Below are 13,252 nucleotides of genomic sequence, written 5' to 3'. Positions count from 1 at the left end.
AGCCGGCCAGAGTACCCCTTTACCTGGACGTAGAAATTGGTCCTGGAATGGTCACTGACCAAAGAAGAGCTTTGGTCTCTATGGAGTCTTTTCAGGGGATTTATACAGATGCTGAGACAGTCTTTTCTCGGAGATGATGAATAGATACTACGACTCCTAAAACTGCATACCCCCACTTCATGGGTGCTAAGAGTTCAAAATATGGAAATCCAGTTTGGGACTAGAAAACTGGTAGTCAAGGCCCCACACCTCTGTAGGCCATCCCCTATTTAAGTAAACAAAAATACCAAGACATAGACATGGCAAAATATTTAATGTCTGCCTCATCCTCCCATGATTCAACAGTCTCCCCAAACTGGCAGTACCAGAGAAAACATGGGCACTTTTTCTCGGCAGGATTCAGAAACCGTTAAGGCCCTAGTTCTCTCGACTTGGAAATGATTGCAGGTGAGATCATTCCACGGCATGCCTCAGGCCTCTCTGTTCAAGGAAAATAGCCCCCCGCTTCTACAGGACTCCTGAGGTCTTCTGTTCTTCTGCAGCCTGGCGCCGGGAGCTGCGCCGCTGGAAATAGTGGTAGGCTCGGACACTGCAGAGGTAGCCCCCATACACAGTGAGAAGCATCATGGAAGTAGAGAAGGTCTTGTAGCCAATGTCAGCTAGTTGCTTGGCAGTTGGCATGTTGTCCCCTACAAAGACAGACTGGATTTAGACCCAAGGATACGGCCTCAACTGCCCAGCCCACTTCTCTGTTAAAGGCCATTCTACAACTTCTGCGTCCTGCTTAGTCTGTCTGTACTCTACTCTGGAAGCCCCCTACACATAAAGAGTCTTCTATTGGAAAATACTGTTCAGGAACTCTTAAGAGTCAAAAAGACAAAATCTGCATAGGAGATATAAAAACACAGCTGGAAAGACATTTGCATGACATCACAGGTAACACCTGGCCCTCTATGTTTGTGGAAAAAAATAACTGGGATGAACCACCCAGAAATGTTCTTAATTGGTGTAGGACTGTAAGCATGCATCAGTTTTTCTGGCTAGGAGGGAATGAATGGGGGTAGTCAGGGATTAAACATTAGCAGTAATTCTCTCTGGGAGGATCAAATGAGAACCTTCTACGCTATATCCAATTTGTTTTCCCATAAAAACAATCTTGTTCACAGTGGTTAAGTTCCCAGGTTAGCCCTCAAGCATCTGTTTAAAGCCACAGTATACCTGAAGTAATGCCAATAGTATGTTTATATTATTTCAATTATACTTAACCGCCTACATTAATTCCAAGTTCCAAACATAATACTAAGAACCTATCCCCAGTATTAAAAAGAAACTGAGTCCCCACAAATTACCTCACATTCGCATGAATAAATTACTTCTAATCTAACTGTTCCCTGGATACTGTGAACTAGAGAACAAGATAAAGTTTAGCATGGGAATCTTTCATCCTGAACAAAATGTTCCTCAGTTTGGGACTATGAATGTGTTCTTAGGCTCCTCTCTGTTGAGGAAACTGAAATTAAAAGACTGAAATTAGTGAGAACAGGTTTCTTAAAAGTCAAGAATTTGGAAGAAAAGCTCAGGATTAGCTGGTTTAGGGGGTCAAGAGTAGGGTGAGACATATAAGAGCTTCTCACAGTGAGCTCTATGGCCTAAGCATAGCCATCGAGACAGGCCTTGAGGGTGGAACCCAAGATGAGCTGAGACACAGCTTCCCTGAATTCTAATTCCAAATGACTATGGAAAGTGACACTAAATAGAGTCAGAGGAAGAAAACTAAATGGCACAAGTTCAGGTGAGGAAGAGTTGTGTTCTTGGTTATCTGAGGTTTGAAAGGACCCCACGCTGTGAGGCAGTGAAGCAAACACATGTACACAGAGTAGGATGGTAAGGTGGTAAACAAGCTCCCACAATAGAACCCTGCAGCCTTCAGCCTCCATCTCACTTATTCCTTCTCCACCTAACCCCTACTGCCCTGGTCAGATGTTAACCAGTTATAGGATCACTTCTTCGAGGGGCTGGAGGAAGAAGGCTGGAAGCATTCGCCAGCTAACAAAAGTTAAAAGGATGGTACAGCTTGGCTAGAAGAGTGGCAGAGGGCCTACTAACAGAGAGATGTAATTTTGGTGTCTAGAACCTCACTTTTGTTTCTTGTCTAATCCAACCTGAGATTTCTATGTTCAAGCTAACAAAAACTCTCCAGAGACCATGAGCTAAGGCAGGGCCTTAGAAATGGAGAGGACAGATGCAGAAGTTATTTCAGAAAAACAAGATTTATTAATGGAATGGATTAAGGCAAAGCTGAGAATATCTCCAAGGTAGCAAATTAGGAAACTCTTGTGGATTGGGATACTGTTAATAGGAATATGAAATGAAAAGAAAAAGGTGTGTATCACTGTGCATAATGGGGTGGTAGTGGCAGTGAGTAGCAGTCAAGATCATGAGATGGGTCTTGGATATGTTAAAATTAAGATGTTCAACACAACATTCATGTGATGTCTACCAGACAGATAGACAGGCAAACTGGACCCGATCTTGAGAGAGAGACTAGGCTATAGATACAGAGGTAACAGTGACACCAAAGCAGAGGATAAGACCGGAGAAAGAAACCAAGGGAATGCTAGTTTAAAGAAGAATTCATGAAAGAAGGCAGGTGGCAAATTCTAGAAACATGGGGGGTTGGAGGGAGGGCTTTTTCATTTAACTACATCTCCCTTCCTGGTTGAAAATCACTGCAATCAAGTCACTGCCACCGATTGAGTTATCCTTCCCACCTGTTGAGCCAGAACGAAAATTGGAATCACTACTCCAAGTTAAGTGCCATGAAGACTGGTCAGATGGGATCACCAGATTGGAAATGGTAACTCAATTATGGGTAAATAAACCTAGGGTAGAAGTCAATTTAGTGCACTGAAGTGGACTGGGCACTAAGTGAAAGCACAGGTTCTTTCTTTCTTTTTTAAGAGATTCAAGCCCAACATGGGGTTCAAACTCATGACCCTGAAATGGAGAGTCCCATGCTCTACCAATTGAGCCAGCCAGGCACCCAGTTAAAGCACAAATTCTTAGCCAGAGTTCCAGCAGAGCCATGAATGCCAGCCCCCAAGTTTCATATGTCTATGTATTTTTCTGGGGCAGAGAGAAATAGATTATTAGAAGGATAACTTTTCACCTCAAAGAATTCTTGTGATTTTCTGGTTAAGGGAACAGAAGTGATGGTGCAGCAGCTTGAGAAGATTAACAAGATCAAGGATATTCTAGTTATGTTTTGTTTAAGGTATAAATGTTTTAAAAAGGAAGAGGCTGGTAGCTAATCTGAGAATAAAAAAAGAGGTGGATAGAATGGAACAAGATCCAGGATGGCTCCGGAAAAGGTGAAATTAGAAGCCCAGGTAGAAGGATTTACCTTTAAAATGAAAGAAGTTTGTGAGGTTAGCAAAACACTCTCATATGAGAGACATCCATTTTCTTAAAAAAAAAAAAAAAAAGCTCAAAGTCAGGTCTATTATGGGGTTACACTTTAGTTTCAAAAAAACGGAGGAAAAAAGCAATAGGGTAAAAAAAAAAAAAAACCGCAAGAACCATTATGAAAAATTCCATAAGAGTGCAATCCACAAAGTTCTGGCCCTTCTCTTTTTCTGGAACCCCCCTAAACATGGGAGTACCTCAAGTCTCGAATTTCTCCTCTGGAAATCATTTCCTCAAATGTGTTCCAGCCACCTCCGCTTAGATTTATTCATTTATCTACCTTTTACTCGTACTATGAAGGCCACAAAGAAGAACATGGCTTCTGTCACAAAGCAGCTATGGTTTGATGGGGAAGAGCCATATAAATATCCAAAATCCTGTTACATAAGGCAGAAGACGGAGCTGATCAGAAGAGAGGCAAACTCAGAGTTCAGAGAAAAGGTGGGGGCTCAAGAAAAGTTAGCAATAAGCTGGAGGGGGGTGTGTAGCTGTCTGTTAGAAGGGGCGGGCAGGATTTACACCAGTAAAGAGAGAGGGGGAGAGCATTCGAGGAGCTGAAAGCAGCAAGCGTGGAGCTGTTAAATCGACAGGCACGAAGGGTGCCCGAGGAAAGCCACATATGAAGGCGCAGGCGACTGTAAGGCAGGGAAGGGTCCGAGCTACCGAAGTCAGAGCACGGAGAGCCAAGACGCGGGATTGGAGTCAAGATTTCACAGAAGCCTACGGCTGTCAGGGGCCTGTTGGGCTAGAAGCGGTGCATATGTCGGCTCGAGATCCGCGGCGAAAGAACGCCGTGATCTCAAGGGCACCGAAGACGGGGGCTTGAGAAGATGGGTAAACAAAGGTCAGCCCAAGACCCGGCGCCTCGGCGGACAGGGGGCTCCTGCGGGACCCTCGCAACAGTGTACCTGGTCGTTGCAGCTGCCCAGCGTCAAATCTCGGCCTCTGCAGGCAGCGTCAGGCCGCCGCAGTCTGTGCAATTCCCTAGCGCAGGCGGACGCAGCAGCCCTGACCATGTACGCGAGGGTGCCTGGGGCGCTATTAGTGCGGAAAGCCACCCTTTCTGCCTCCCACCCGACCCGCTTACCGTCTAGGAATCAGCTCCCGACGCCAGAGAAAGAAGCGCGCGCGGGACACAATACAAACCCACCCACTGAGGACGGAGCCCGCGTACGCCTCAGCTCCGCCGGTGGCCGCCCTTGCGCTTCCGGGCCAGTCACCCTTACTACGCATCCTCAGACGAGTCTTCCTCTCGAAGAGGACCGTTGCATTCTGGGGGTTGTAGTCATTCTCCATTGAGAGAGGGTCTTTGGCGACCCAGCTCTAGACCGGAACTTTTAGGATACACAGTCAAGACAGAAAAGATGACTTTTTTCTTGGATTCAGAGTCAGCCAATCCCCAGCCTAGGTGCGGTGATACCTCCAGCAACTGGTAGATTCTCTCAGGGTCAGCCCTCTGGAGGTGGGCCGCGCGCCCCCTAGAGCCTGAAGCTGCCCTTTTCCCCGTGAACTCAGGAATTGACCGGCACCGCGAAGCTTGGACCGCGAAGAATGCGATAGGTTTGGCTGTGGCACAGAATGGGTACGAGGGACGGATGCCTAACGTTTCCGGCCTGTGCGTGAGCTCCCCGCTTGCAGAAGGAGTGGTGAAGACCCAAAAACGCGCTGGGAAGGGCTGGGAAGGGAGTGCCACTTGGGCAGAAAGGGACCGACCGCATGGGCAGAGAGGCCCAGAATGGCTAGGATTTTCGAGGAGGGATTTTTTTTTCTTCCTCTTCATTTTTTCCCCCCAGTGGCATGAGTGAAAACCTATACATGCAGTGATACACCACAGCATACACACTGCCACGTGCACTGAAGCGCCCTTCCCCAACTTGTTTCTGGAAAAACCACGATTTATTGAATAGACAAGTAGTAGGCTTGACTGGAAGGCCCAGATTGTTAACTCTGGAGTGAACAAAAGTAGGCAAAGGTGTCGGGATACCTAACAAGGTCGCAGCTGCCGCTGAAGGGGAAAGTGTTGTCTTTCTGTCCCCACTTTGACCTCCTGGGGAGGCAGCTCTGGTTTCAGTCAGTGCCCGGACCTGGGCCCAGCCAAATCTGGGGTGGCTGCGTCCCTCACTCCTGCAGCCTGATGCCCGCAGCTCTGCCCTTCACTGGTAGGGCAGTGGATCCTGGAGGGTGGGGGCTGAAAGGAGCCTGCCTCCTTGGTTTGGCACAGAGTAAGAATGAGTTAATATAATGCTGGCGGAGCCACAGTGTGCCAGGTGCTGCCACATAGGAAGCTGAGATCCTCTGCTGAACATGGCTGGAGCGTGGCAGGCCCACGGCCTATTTATAGCCAGGGGCCCAGGCTGCTGACCTGTGACATTCCCTGACTGCCAACCCATCCTGAAACAAAGTCAGTTCAAAGCATACTCCCTCCTCCCCTTCCTGTTCTTCCCTCACCACAGAGGGTAGGGTGGTTTTAATGTTTTCCTCCCTGAGTTTCCAAGCTCCAGAGGTGCCAGAAGTGGTCAGTACCTCAGGAGAAGGCCTTCAGATGACAAAGGGGAGCCGGCCTTGGAACGCCAGGGGCCATCAACATGGACTTGCTCACTCTTCCTTCCCTGTCCCTGATTAGCCTTTGGGCTACTCTCTGGCCCCTGGCCTCCTGATGCAGGTGCTGGTTAGCTGCCCTGGCTGCTCTGGGGGCAGCTGAGAAATAGGGACAGGGTTTGGGAGGAGAAAAAGGGTGGAACCAAGGATGTCCTTGGGAAGATAGTGGCCGGAGGCACCCAAATGACCCCCCCCCCCCCCCCCCCCAGCTAGAGCTCCAAAGAGAGGCAGAGCAAATACAAAGGTTACAGGGAGCAGAGTGATCTGAACCATCTATGAAAAGGTGTAGCTGTCAGCAGATTAGGTTCCTGCTCCCCAGAGGGCGCTTGCCAAGAGGGTGAGGGAAGGCTCAGAAAGGTCATGCATGGTGGGGAGGAGCTGGCAAGAGCTAGGAAGTCCCTGGGGAGAATGACAAGCTCCAGGGCCAGAGATGCCAGCATGGCAGCAAGTCTGGTGCCAGGGCAGCCTGGGGGTGGGGGGAAAAGGAATGACCAGAGGTTTCTGAGGACGCAGATGTTGCTAGGAGAAGCTAGGAGGGGGTTGAGAGCTTTGTATTTTGTTAACAAACACTGAGATCCATTGATGCTTTTTGGGGCCTGGCAGAGGTCAGAGCAAAGGGGTCCCTGGGGCCTGTGTTGGCTCAAAAGCCCAGACTCCTCCTTGGCAGCCCTTGCCTCATTCCTCTTGTGGCTGAGGTACTTCTTTAGCCATTTAACTGCGCTTGGGGACAGGACTCCTGGTCTGTGTGAGGCAGCAGTGGGCAGCCCTTGCCTCCCTCTCCCTTCACCCTCCCCCCAACACATACACCCAAAGCAGACGGCACTGGGGCATGATTCTACCCCCTCCAGAGGACAAGGAGAAAGCCCCACATTTGGAGAGGGACAAGGCAACTCCATTTCTGGCAAGATGTGGTTGAAGAGGCTATAGGCTGCTTGATGATTCAAGATCTCCAGGCAGGTAGTTGGGCCCCACAGCCTCCTGTCCTCCATAAGAGGCTGCTCCATGGAGAGTCACAGAGATCCTGGTGGCCAGGTACCCCAAGCTTCCGACTGTCTCCACTGGGGTGAAGAAACTGCCTGGCCTGGCCCCAACCCAGCTCACAAATGTTCTGGATGATTCTGCAGGCAACTGATGAATTCACCCACTGGACGGTTCTCATAGCATATCTTGTACACCGCCATGAACAGAGGAAACCTAGAGTGGGGAAGGAGACACCCAGATTAGCCTTCCAATATACCCCTACAATCTGCCCCCACCCACTCCCTGTCCACTTCCTAACCCTCCACTCCCCTACTCTCCCACCTTTGAGCTCAGGCTGACTCTGGTTCTCAATTTCCAATTGCTGAGAATTTGAACTTCCTAGTCCTGGGTTTGGGGACAGGCTGTTAATTGCCCTGCTCCCCATTGTATTGAACTTACCTGTATGATTCCCTGGCATGAATGTTTATGTTCTAGTTAGGCAAGAGCCTTAACTTCTCTAAGCCTCAGAATCATCAACTGTAAAATGGGACCAATATAACAAAGTAATGAAGAAGTGATTATGTATTAATGCGAAGGTACTCAATAAATGCATTTGCTTCTTCCCATCCTCTTATACAGGCTGCTTCCTTTACCTGGTGGCTTTCCCCTGACCAGCCATAAGCTGATCTTCTGAATCTGTTTCATACTCTCTTACTCTAGGATTCTTTCTCAGGCCAATAGAGCTCTGTTCTAATCAGCCGATCACTCCCACTGTCTTTGTGCTCCTTTTCAGGGAGCACTTTGACACAGAGCCTGTCCTCCTCACACCTTAGCACCCAGGACAAGATTCAGGGGACAGAAATGTTGGCTTCCAGGGAGCAGCTTAGACTGGGGATGATGGATAGAGAGGTGGGACAGTCAGTTGAGTGTACTCCTGCTGCCCCAGAGCTCCAGCCCCCATAGCAAAGGACAGGAGGAAAGGACTGGAAATGAGGCTATGCAGAGGGGTCCAAGCAATGTGGTGCAAAGAGCAGTAGACTGGAGGGAGTTCAAAGTCGATGAACTAGCTGGGGGACAGCGGGCAGATCAGATTCTATCCAGGCTGTAGTTTCTTTGTCTGTAAATACAAGGTTCCCTCTCTACCCACTTCACAGATTGAGGAGGGATCAGGAACATGAGTGTGGAGAGCATTTCTGGCTGTGGTTCCCTCCTCCACTGGGGCTGGGGCAGACACCTACTTGTCCACCAGGCCCTTCTGCTGGAGGATGCTGTGTAGCTCCCGGGCTGTCGGGGGCCCCTGCAGCTTCTGCCCATTCAGCATCTCTTTCTCAAGCTGCTCAATGGGCTGTAAAGAAAACAAGACGGGTGGATGGAAATGGCAGAGGACAGTTGTCAGTGGGAGGTGGAGAGTCTGTGGCTCAGATAGGAGATGGGATCTTAGGCACCTAAAGGGTCCACCCTCCATTCTCCATTCTCCCAGGCTCCCACCTTTCCTGTGCGGACGAAGGCCTCAGCCACCTTTCGGTTCCGCCCTCCATAGCAGGTAGTGATGAGGTCGGCAACACCACAGCTCTCCAAGAAGGTGGCAGAGGACACAGGGCCGCTGCAGAACAGCTTGGCAAAGGCGATCATCTCCATGAGGCCCAGTCGGATCACCGCTGCCTTGGTGTTGTCACCAAAGCCTAGGCCATCACAGAAGCCAGCTCCCACCGCCACTATATTCTTTGGGGAGTGGAGGTCACAGGTGAGAAAGGATCCCTTCCTGCAGGCCCCTCCAGCACCAGCTTCATGCTCCTTCCCTCAGCCATGTGAAATATAGTGGGTAGGCTCCCCAACCCTGCCCCCTACTCCATCTTTGCAAACATTTGCTGAAAACCAGTATTCTGTTCAGTTAGCCCTCCCATCGTTGACTGTTCTGTTCCATATCCCTGATATCCTCAACTTCTCCAAGATCCAGAGTTCTGGCCATCTGCCTGCCTGGGTGTCCTAAGTGTCTTATCTCCCATTGGCCTGGGTGCTTTCCCAGGACATCTCCTCTTCCCCCTGAACCCCCTGCCCCTGGAGGCAAGGACAGGAATGTCCTACAAGGGGCTATAGGAAGAAAGGAAGGAGGGAACTCCAGTGTTTGATAGTGAATAATTGGCAGGCCTGAATGACCCTGACCTTGCTGTTGCAATTCTTCCTGTGTATGTGGGGACTTAGTGAGGAAGGCAAGCAATTGCCCAAGAGTGAGGTGTACCAACAAACTCAGAGCTAAGCCAGGCCCTCTTCAGGACCTTCTCCCCACCTCATGGATGCCTCTGCACCCCTCTCACCTTTAAAGCACCACAAATTTCTACTGTATCCACCTCTGGTACCACAGTGATGCGGAAATTGGGTGTCTGCATCAGCTTTTTCAGAAGCTCTCCTTGGGCCTGGTCCTTGCAGCCTAAAGTGGGAAGGGAGGCAAAGCTCTGAGAGGGGATTCTTTTCCCATGGGCCTGGTCCTTGCAGCCTAAAGTGGGAAGGGAGGCAAAGCTCTGAGAGGGGATTCTTTTCCCACACCAGCCCTAAGCAGGACCTGCCACCCTTTCCCTGTGGGTGTCCCAGTCCTCCCTCACCTCTGATGCTTGGGTCTTCTTTCCTTTGCCTGCCTTATGGGGGAGAAGATGGCTAGGTGGGGGTGGGGGTGGGAGCATAGAAAGGGGATGTGACAAACTGCGCGTGTAGGTGATGGTTAGGGCTCTCACCAATCGTTGTCTCACAGAACTTCTCATCAGCCACCTCGTTGGCAATGTTGGCCCCCATCAGCACACTCATGGGGATGCCAAGGTGCTCCCCAATCACTTCAGAGATGAGCTTCAGCCCTTTAGGGCCCTCGTCTACCCCCTGGGCACAGGATGGAGCTCAGGCCAGGTGCCCCTTATGCCCAACTGAGGGCTTCCCACCCAGAAGTCCTGCCCCTTCCAAATCTACTATTCATCAGTGTCCCTCCCCAAAGGCCCTGCCCCATTCCAACCCAGCCAAAGCCTGCTGTGAGGAGGGTAGATGGCATGTGAAAATGAATTCATTTGAAAATTCTTCCATATGCCCTCAACCAACCTACCTCTCCACATCCCTAAACAATCCACCCCCGAGTACCCCAAACCAACTTCCGTCCCAGCCATTGCTCCAAACCAGCTTCCTTTCACATTCCTCACACAAGCCCACTTCTCATACCCCCAGCCATCTCCTGTATGTCTCCTAAACTCGAGACATCTGCCTCTAAAGCTAACTACTCCCCAACCAACCTCCCCACCCCTGTGGCCCCCAGCACCTAGTTCTCAGCCTCCTCAAAGCAACTCCTCTCTTCTCTCCAAAAAGCTCTTGGTCTACTTCTGCTATTTTCTGTTCTCCCTTCCCCCACCGTGACCCCACAACAGTTAGCTGCCCCTCATCCACATGAAAGTGTTCCTGGTACCTTAATAAGAGATACACCAATGGCGTTTGCCTTCAGGTGGCCCTTGAGTTGATCACAAATCTTGCCGATGAACTGATGGGGCACCACAAAGATCAGGATGTCAGCACCTGCTGCAGCCTGGACCACATCTGGGACAGCCACCTGTGGGGGGCAACCAGTGCTCATGGGCCTCATGGCCTTCTCCTAGCCCATTTAGGAGATCTAGAAGCTAAGGTGTGAGGCTGGTGGAGGAGAAGGCAAGGCAATTGGGTGATCTAACCTGGAAGACCTGAACTTGGAGGAATGGAACACTACATTCCCTCCCCCTCACTGTCATCTCTCTCTGGCTCCAGTTGCCCAGGGCTCTTGAGGACTCCTGGGAGCCTCATCTCAGTGCTTCTCTAGCCCTTGGCTATGGGACAGTGAGGGTGGCCACAGGAGGCCTGGACTTGGCAGGAGGGAGAGGCCAAGTAGGATTTCATCACCCTGATTCTTAAGTCTACCAACTGGGAAGGGAGAGCCCTTCCTGCTGTCGTCCCTGCTCTCCCTTTCCAGGTTGGGAACAAGCCACATGGATTTGACTAAGGACCTTAAGTCCAAGGAGCAGCTTCCAAGTCTGCTAATAACCCGTGAATAAGTAACAGGATTAGAGCCTGAGGCAGGTGCTACCCAGACCCCAAGTCTTTGGTGTCATGGAAACCAACTTCCTTGTCTTCTCCCCCACCCTTTCCTGGAGCCCATAAGTGTATGGGTGTGTGTGTGTGGATGGAGAGGGTTCAAGTTCTCTTCGGTCCCAGGAGAGCAGTTTGGGCACTTTACATAGAGGTGCCCTGTGCCCAGAGCAAAATGCTTCCCAAGTCCAAGGAGCAGCTGAAATGAACCCCCACCCCCTTCAGCAGGAAGCACCCATCCGCTTCCCTCTCCCAGGGTATTGGGGCTCACCACGTTGGGGGGCAGCTTGTGCCCTGGCAAGTATTTGACATTCTCATGCTGTGTGTTGATGATCTCTGTCAGCTTTTTCCCCCCGATGTCTTCCTCAAACACCCACATGGTCACCCGTGGGTCAAAATGTGACAGCTGGGCTGCATTGCCACCCACAATCTTGGCGATAGCAGAGCCCCTGGTGGAAGGGGGAAGACAGAAGGGGGAGGAGTCAGGGCAAGAGTGGGGAACGGTGGCAGGGGAGGGGGCAATGCTCCACCTCAGGATAGCACAGTAGCCCACCAGATTATTTACTTGCCACCTTCCTTGTGACCCCCACCACCATGAAAGTGTGTCTTTGGCAGTAGAAAGGAGACTTAGTCTAACCTTCCACTTTGCAGCCAGAAAAGGGGGACAGCCTTCTGATCTCCCCAACCCTTCAACCCTAAGTAGTTATTCAGGCAGAGAGGACTCTGGAAGCTCCCTCCCTTTGGTGAACAGGTGCAGCTGCCCAGGCAGGCAAGAGCCAGGAAAAGGTTTGGGCACCATCTGTCCTGTGGGGGTAGGCACAGAAGATAGCAGGGGTGGAACAGAAACTAGGGGGCATTTTCTACCCAGGGTCTGCCTCTCTCCCTAACGCCCTGTGTATTTGGGGGAACCTCCCTTTCCCTCCCCATACTCCTTGACAGAGCCACTCACCAGTTGCCGGAGCCTACAATGCAGACTTTCTTGCCAGCCATCGTGCCACTGCTCTAACTGATCTGGCTCAGTGCTGCGCTCCCAGCTTCTCTGCGGGGCTCGGAGCATATAACTCCACCACACGTGGGTGCAGCCAAGTCCCGCCCTCCAGGGGCGGGTGAGGAGGCAGGAGCCCAGGGAGACGGAGTCTGGCAAAGCCAGGGAAAGGGGAGAAAAGGGTAAAGATAGGTGGAGAGCAGGAATGGGGCAGAGTCCAGGGCCTGCTTTTCTTTTTAGGCTAGCCAGCTGATGGTGCTAGTGAGCTTCTTCCCTTGGCCCCAGCCCTCCTTCCCTGTAATGGTCTCATTTTGAAATCTGCCAAGAAATACCCCAGATTTCTTGGGCCCCCCTCATTCCCTTCTGTCCCCCAGCACTGGCATAAATTGTGTTCAGTCCTAGTAGCAAATCTTTTCCACGGTAGGAATCACACCACATATCCTCCTAGGACCCCAAGATCTGCTCTACAGGTTTACCCTCTAGCAGTGACAAAAGACTACATGTCACTGGCCCCACACTAGCTCTACTGCAGGGCTGCCTGAGTGAGGTGCGTGGGTGCAGGCTCACTTTTTTTTTTTTTTAATTTTTTAAATGTTTTATTTATTTCTAAGTGGGAGAGAGAGAGAGAGAGAGTGTGAGCAGGGGACGGTCAGAGAGAGAGGGAGTCACAGACTCTGAAACAGGCTCCAGGCTCTGAGCTGGCAGTCAGCACAGAGCCCGACGCGGGGCTCGAACCCACGAACCGCGAGATCATGACCTAAGCAAAAGTCGGACGCTTAACTGACTAAGCCACCCAGGCGCCCCTATGCAGGCTCACTTTTAAAGATAAGACCACATAAGAGGTAAAGGCCTACTTTGGGGAATCCCAGCCCAAGGATAAGAAGAGACCCAGGAGCCCTGAGAGACAAGGTCATCTCAGTTACCCAGTCTTCATCTTAGGGACTCACCCTTGGGCCTCTCTCCTCACCCCAAAGTATCCTCACCTGAATGTCTTCCAGGAAAAGAAGGTGGGAAAAGTCAAAGCTAAAAGCTTTGATGCCAAATGGCCTACAATTCTCTTGCAGAGTCTGGTTTAAGGAAGGACAGGATAGAAAAGAAGGCAGCTAAAGCATTCACTATCCTTGAGAGGCTTTGAGCTTCCTTCAAGTCTTTCTT

At 50.8% G+C, this 13,252-nt stretch overlaps 2 protein-coding genes across 2 annotated transcripts; both read right to left on the bottom strand.

Annotated features, from left to right (window-relative positions):
* Positions 1 to 294: 294 nt before the first annotated feature.
* On the bottom strand, positions 295 to 4,687 carry LOC120237905 (cytochrome c oxidase assembly protein COX14). Its single transcript, XM_039241400.1, has 2 exons — positions 4,553 to 4,687; positions 295 to 689 (listed from the first exon to the last, which is right to left on the bottom strand). The coding sequence occupies exon 2, from the start codon at positions 679 to 681 to the stop codon at positions 508 to 510; it is 174 nt and encodes a 57-aa protein (XP_039097331.1). The 5' UTR covers positions 682 to 689; positions 4,553 to 4,687; the 3' UTR covers positions 295 to 507.
* Positions 4,688 to 5,346: 659 nt separating this feature from the next.
* On the bottom strand, positions 5,347 to 12,714 carry GPD1 (glycerol-3-phosphate dehydrogenase 1). The gene is made up of 8 exons (XM_039241465.1): positions 12,062 to 12,714; positions 11,384 to 11,561; positions 10,463 to 10,603; positions 9,753 to 9,891; positions 9,339 to 9,451; positions 8,512 to 8,745; positions 8,262 to 8,368; positions 5,347 to 7,257 (listed from the first exon to the last, which is right to left on the bottom strand). The coding sequence occupies exons 1-8, from the start codon at positions 12,100 to 12,102 to the stop codon at positions 7,161 to 7,163; spliced, it is 1,050 nt and encodes a 349-aa protein (XP_039097396.1). The 5' UTR covers positions 12,103 to 12,714; the 3' UTR covers positions 5,347 to 7,160.
* Positions 12,715 to 13,252: the final 538 nt, after the last annotated feature.

This window comes from Hyaena hyaena, unplaced genomic scaffold (genome assembly GCF_003009895.1).
Source record: "Hyaena hyaena isolate Hyena2069 unplaced genomic scaffold, ASM300989v1 scaffold_192, whole genome shotgun sequence".
Taxonomy (NCBI): Eukaryota; Metazoa; Chordata; class Mammalia; order Carnivora; family Hyaenidae; genus Hyaena; species Hyaena hyaena.
This window is presented reverse-complemented; position numbering and strand designations above follow the sequence as displayed.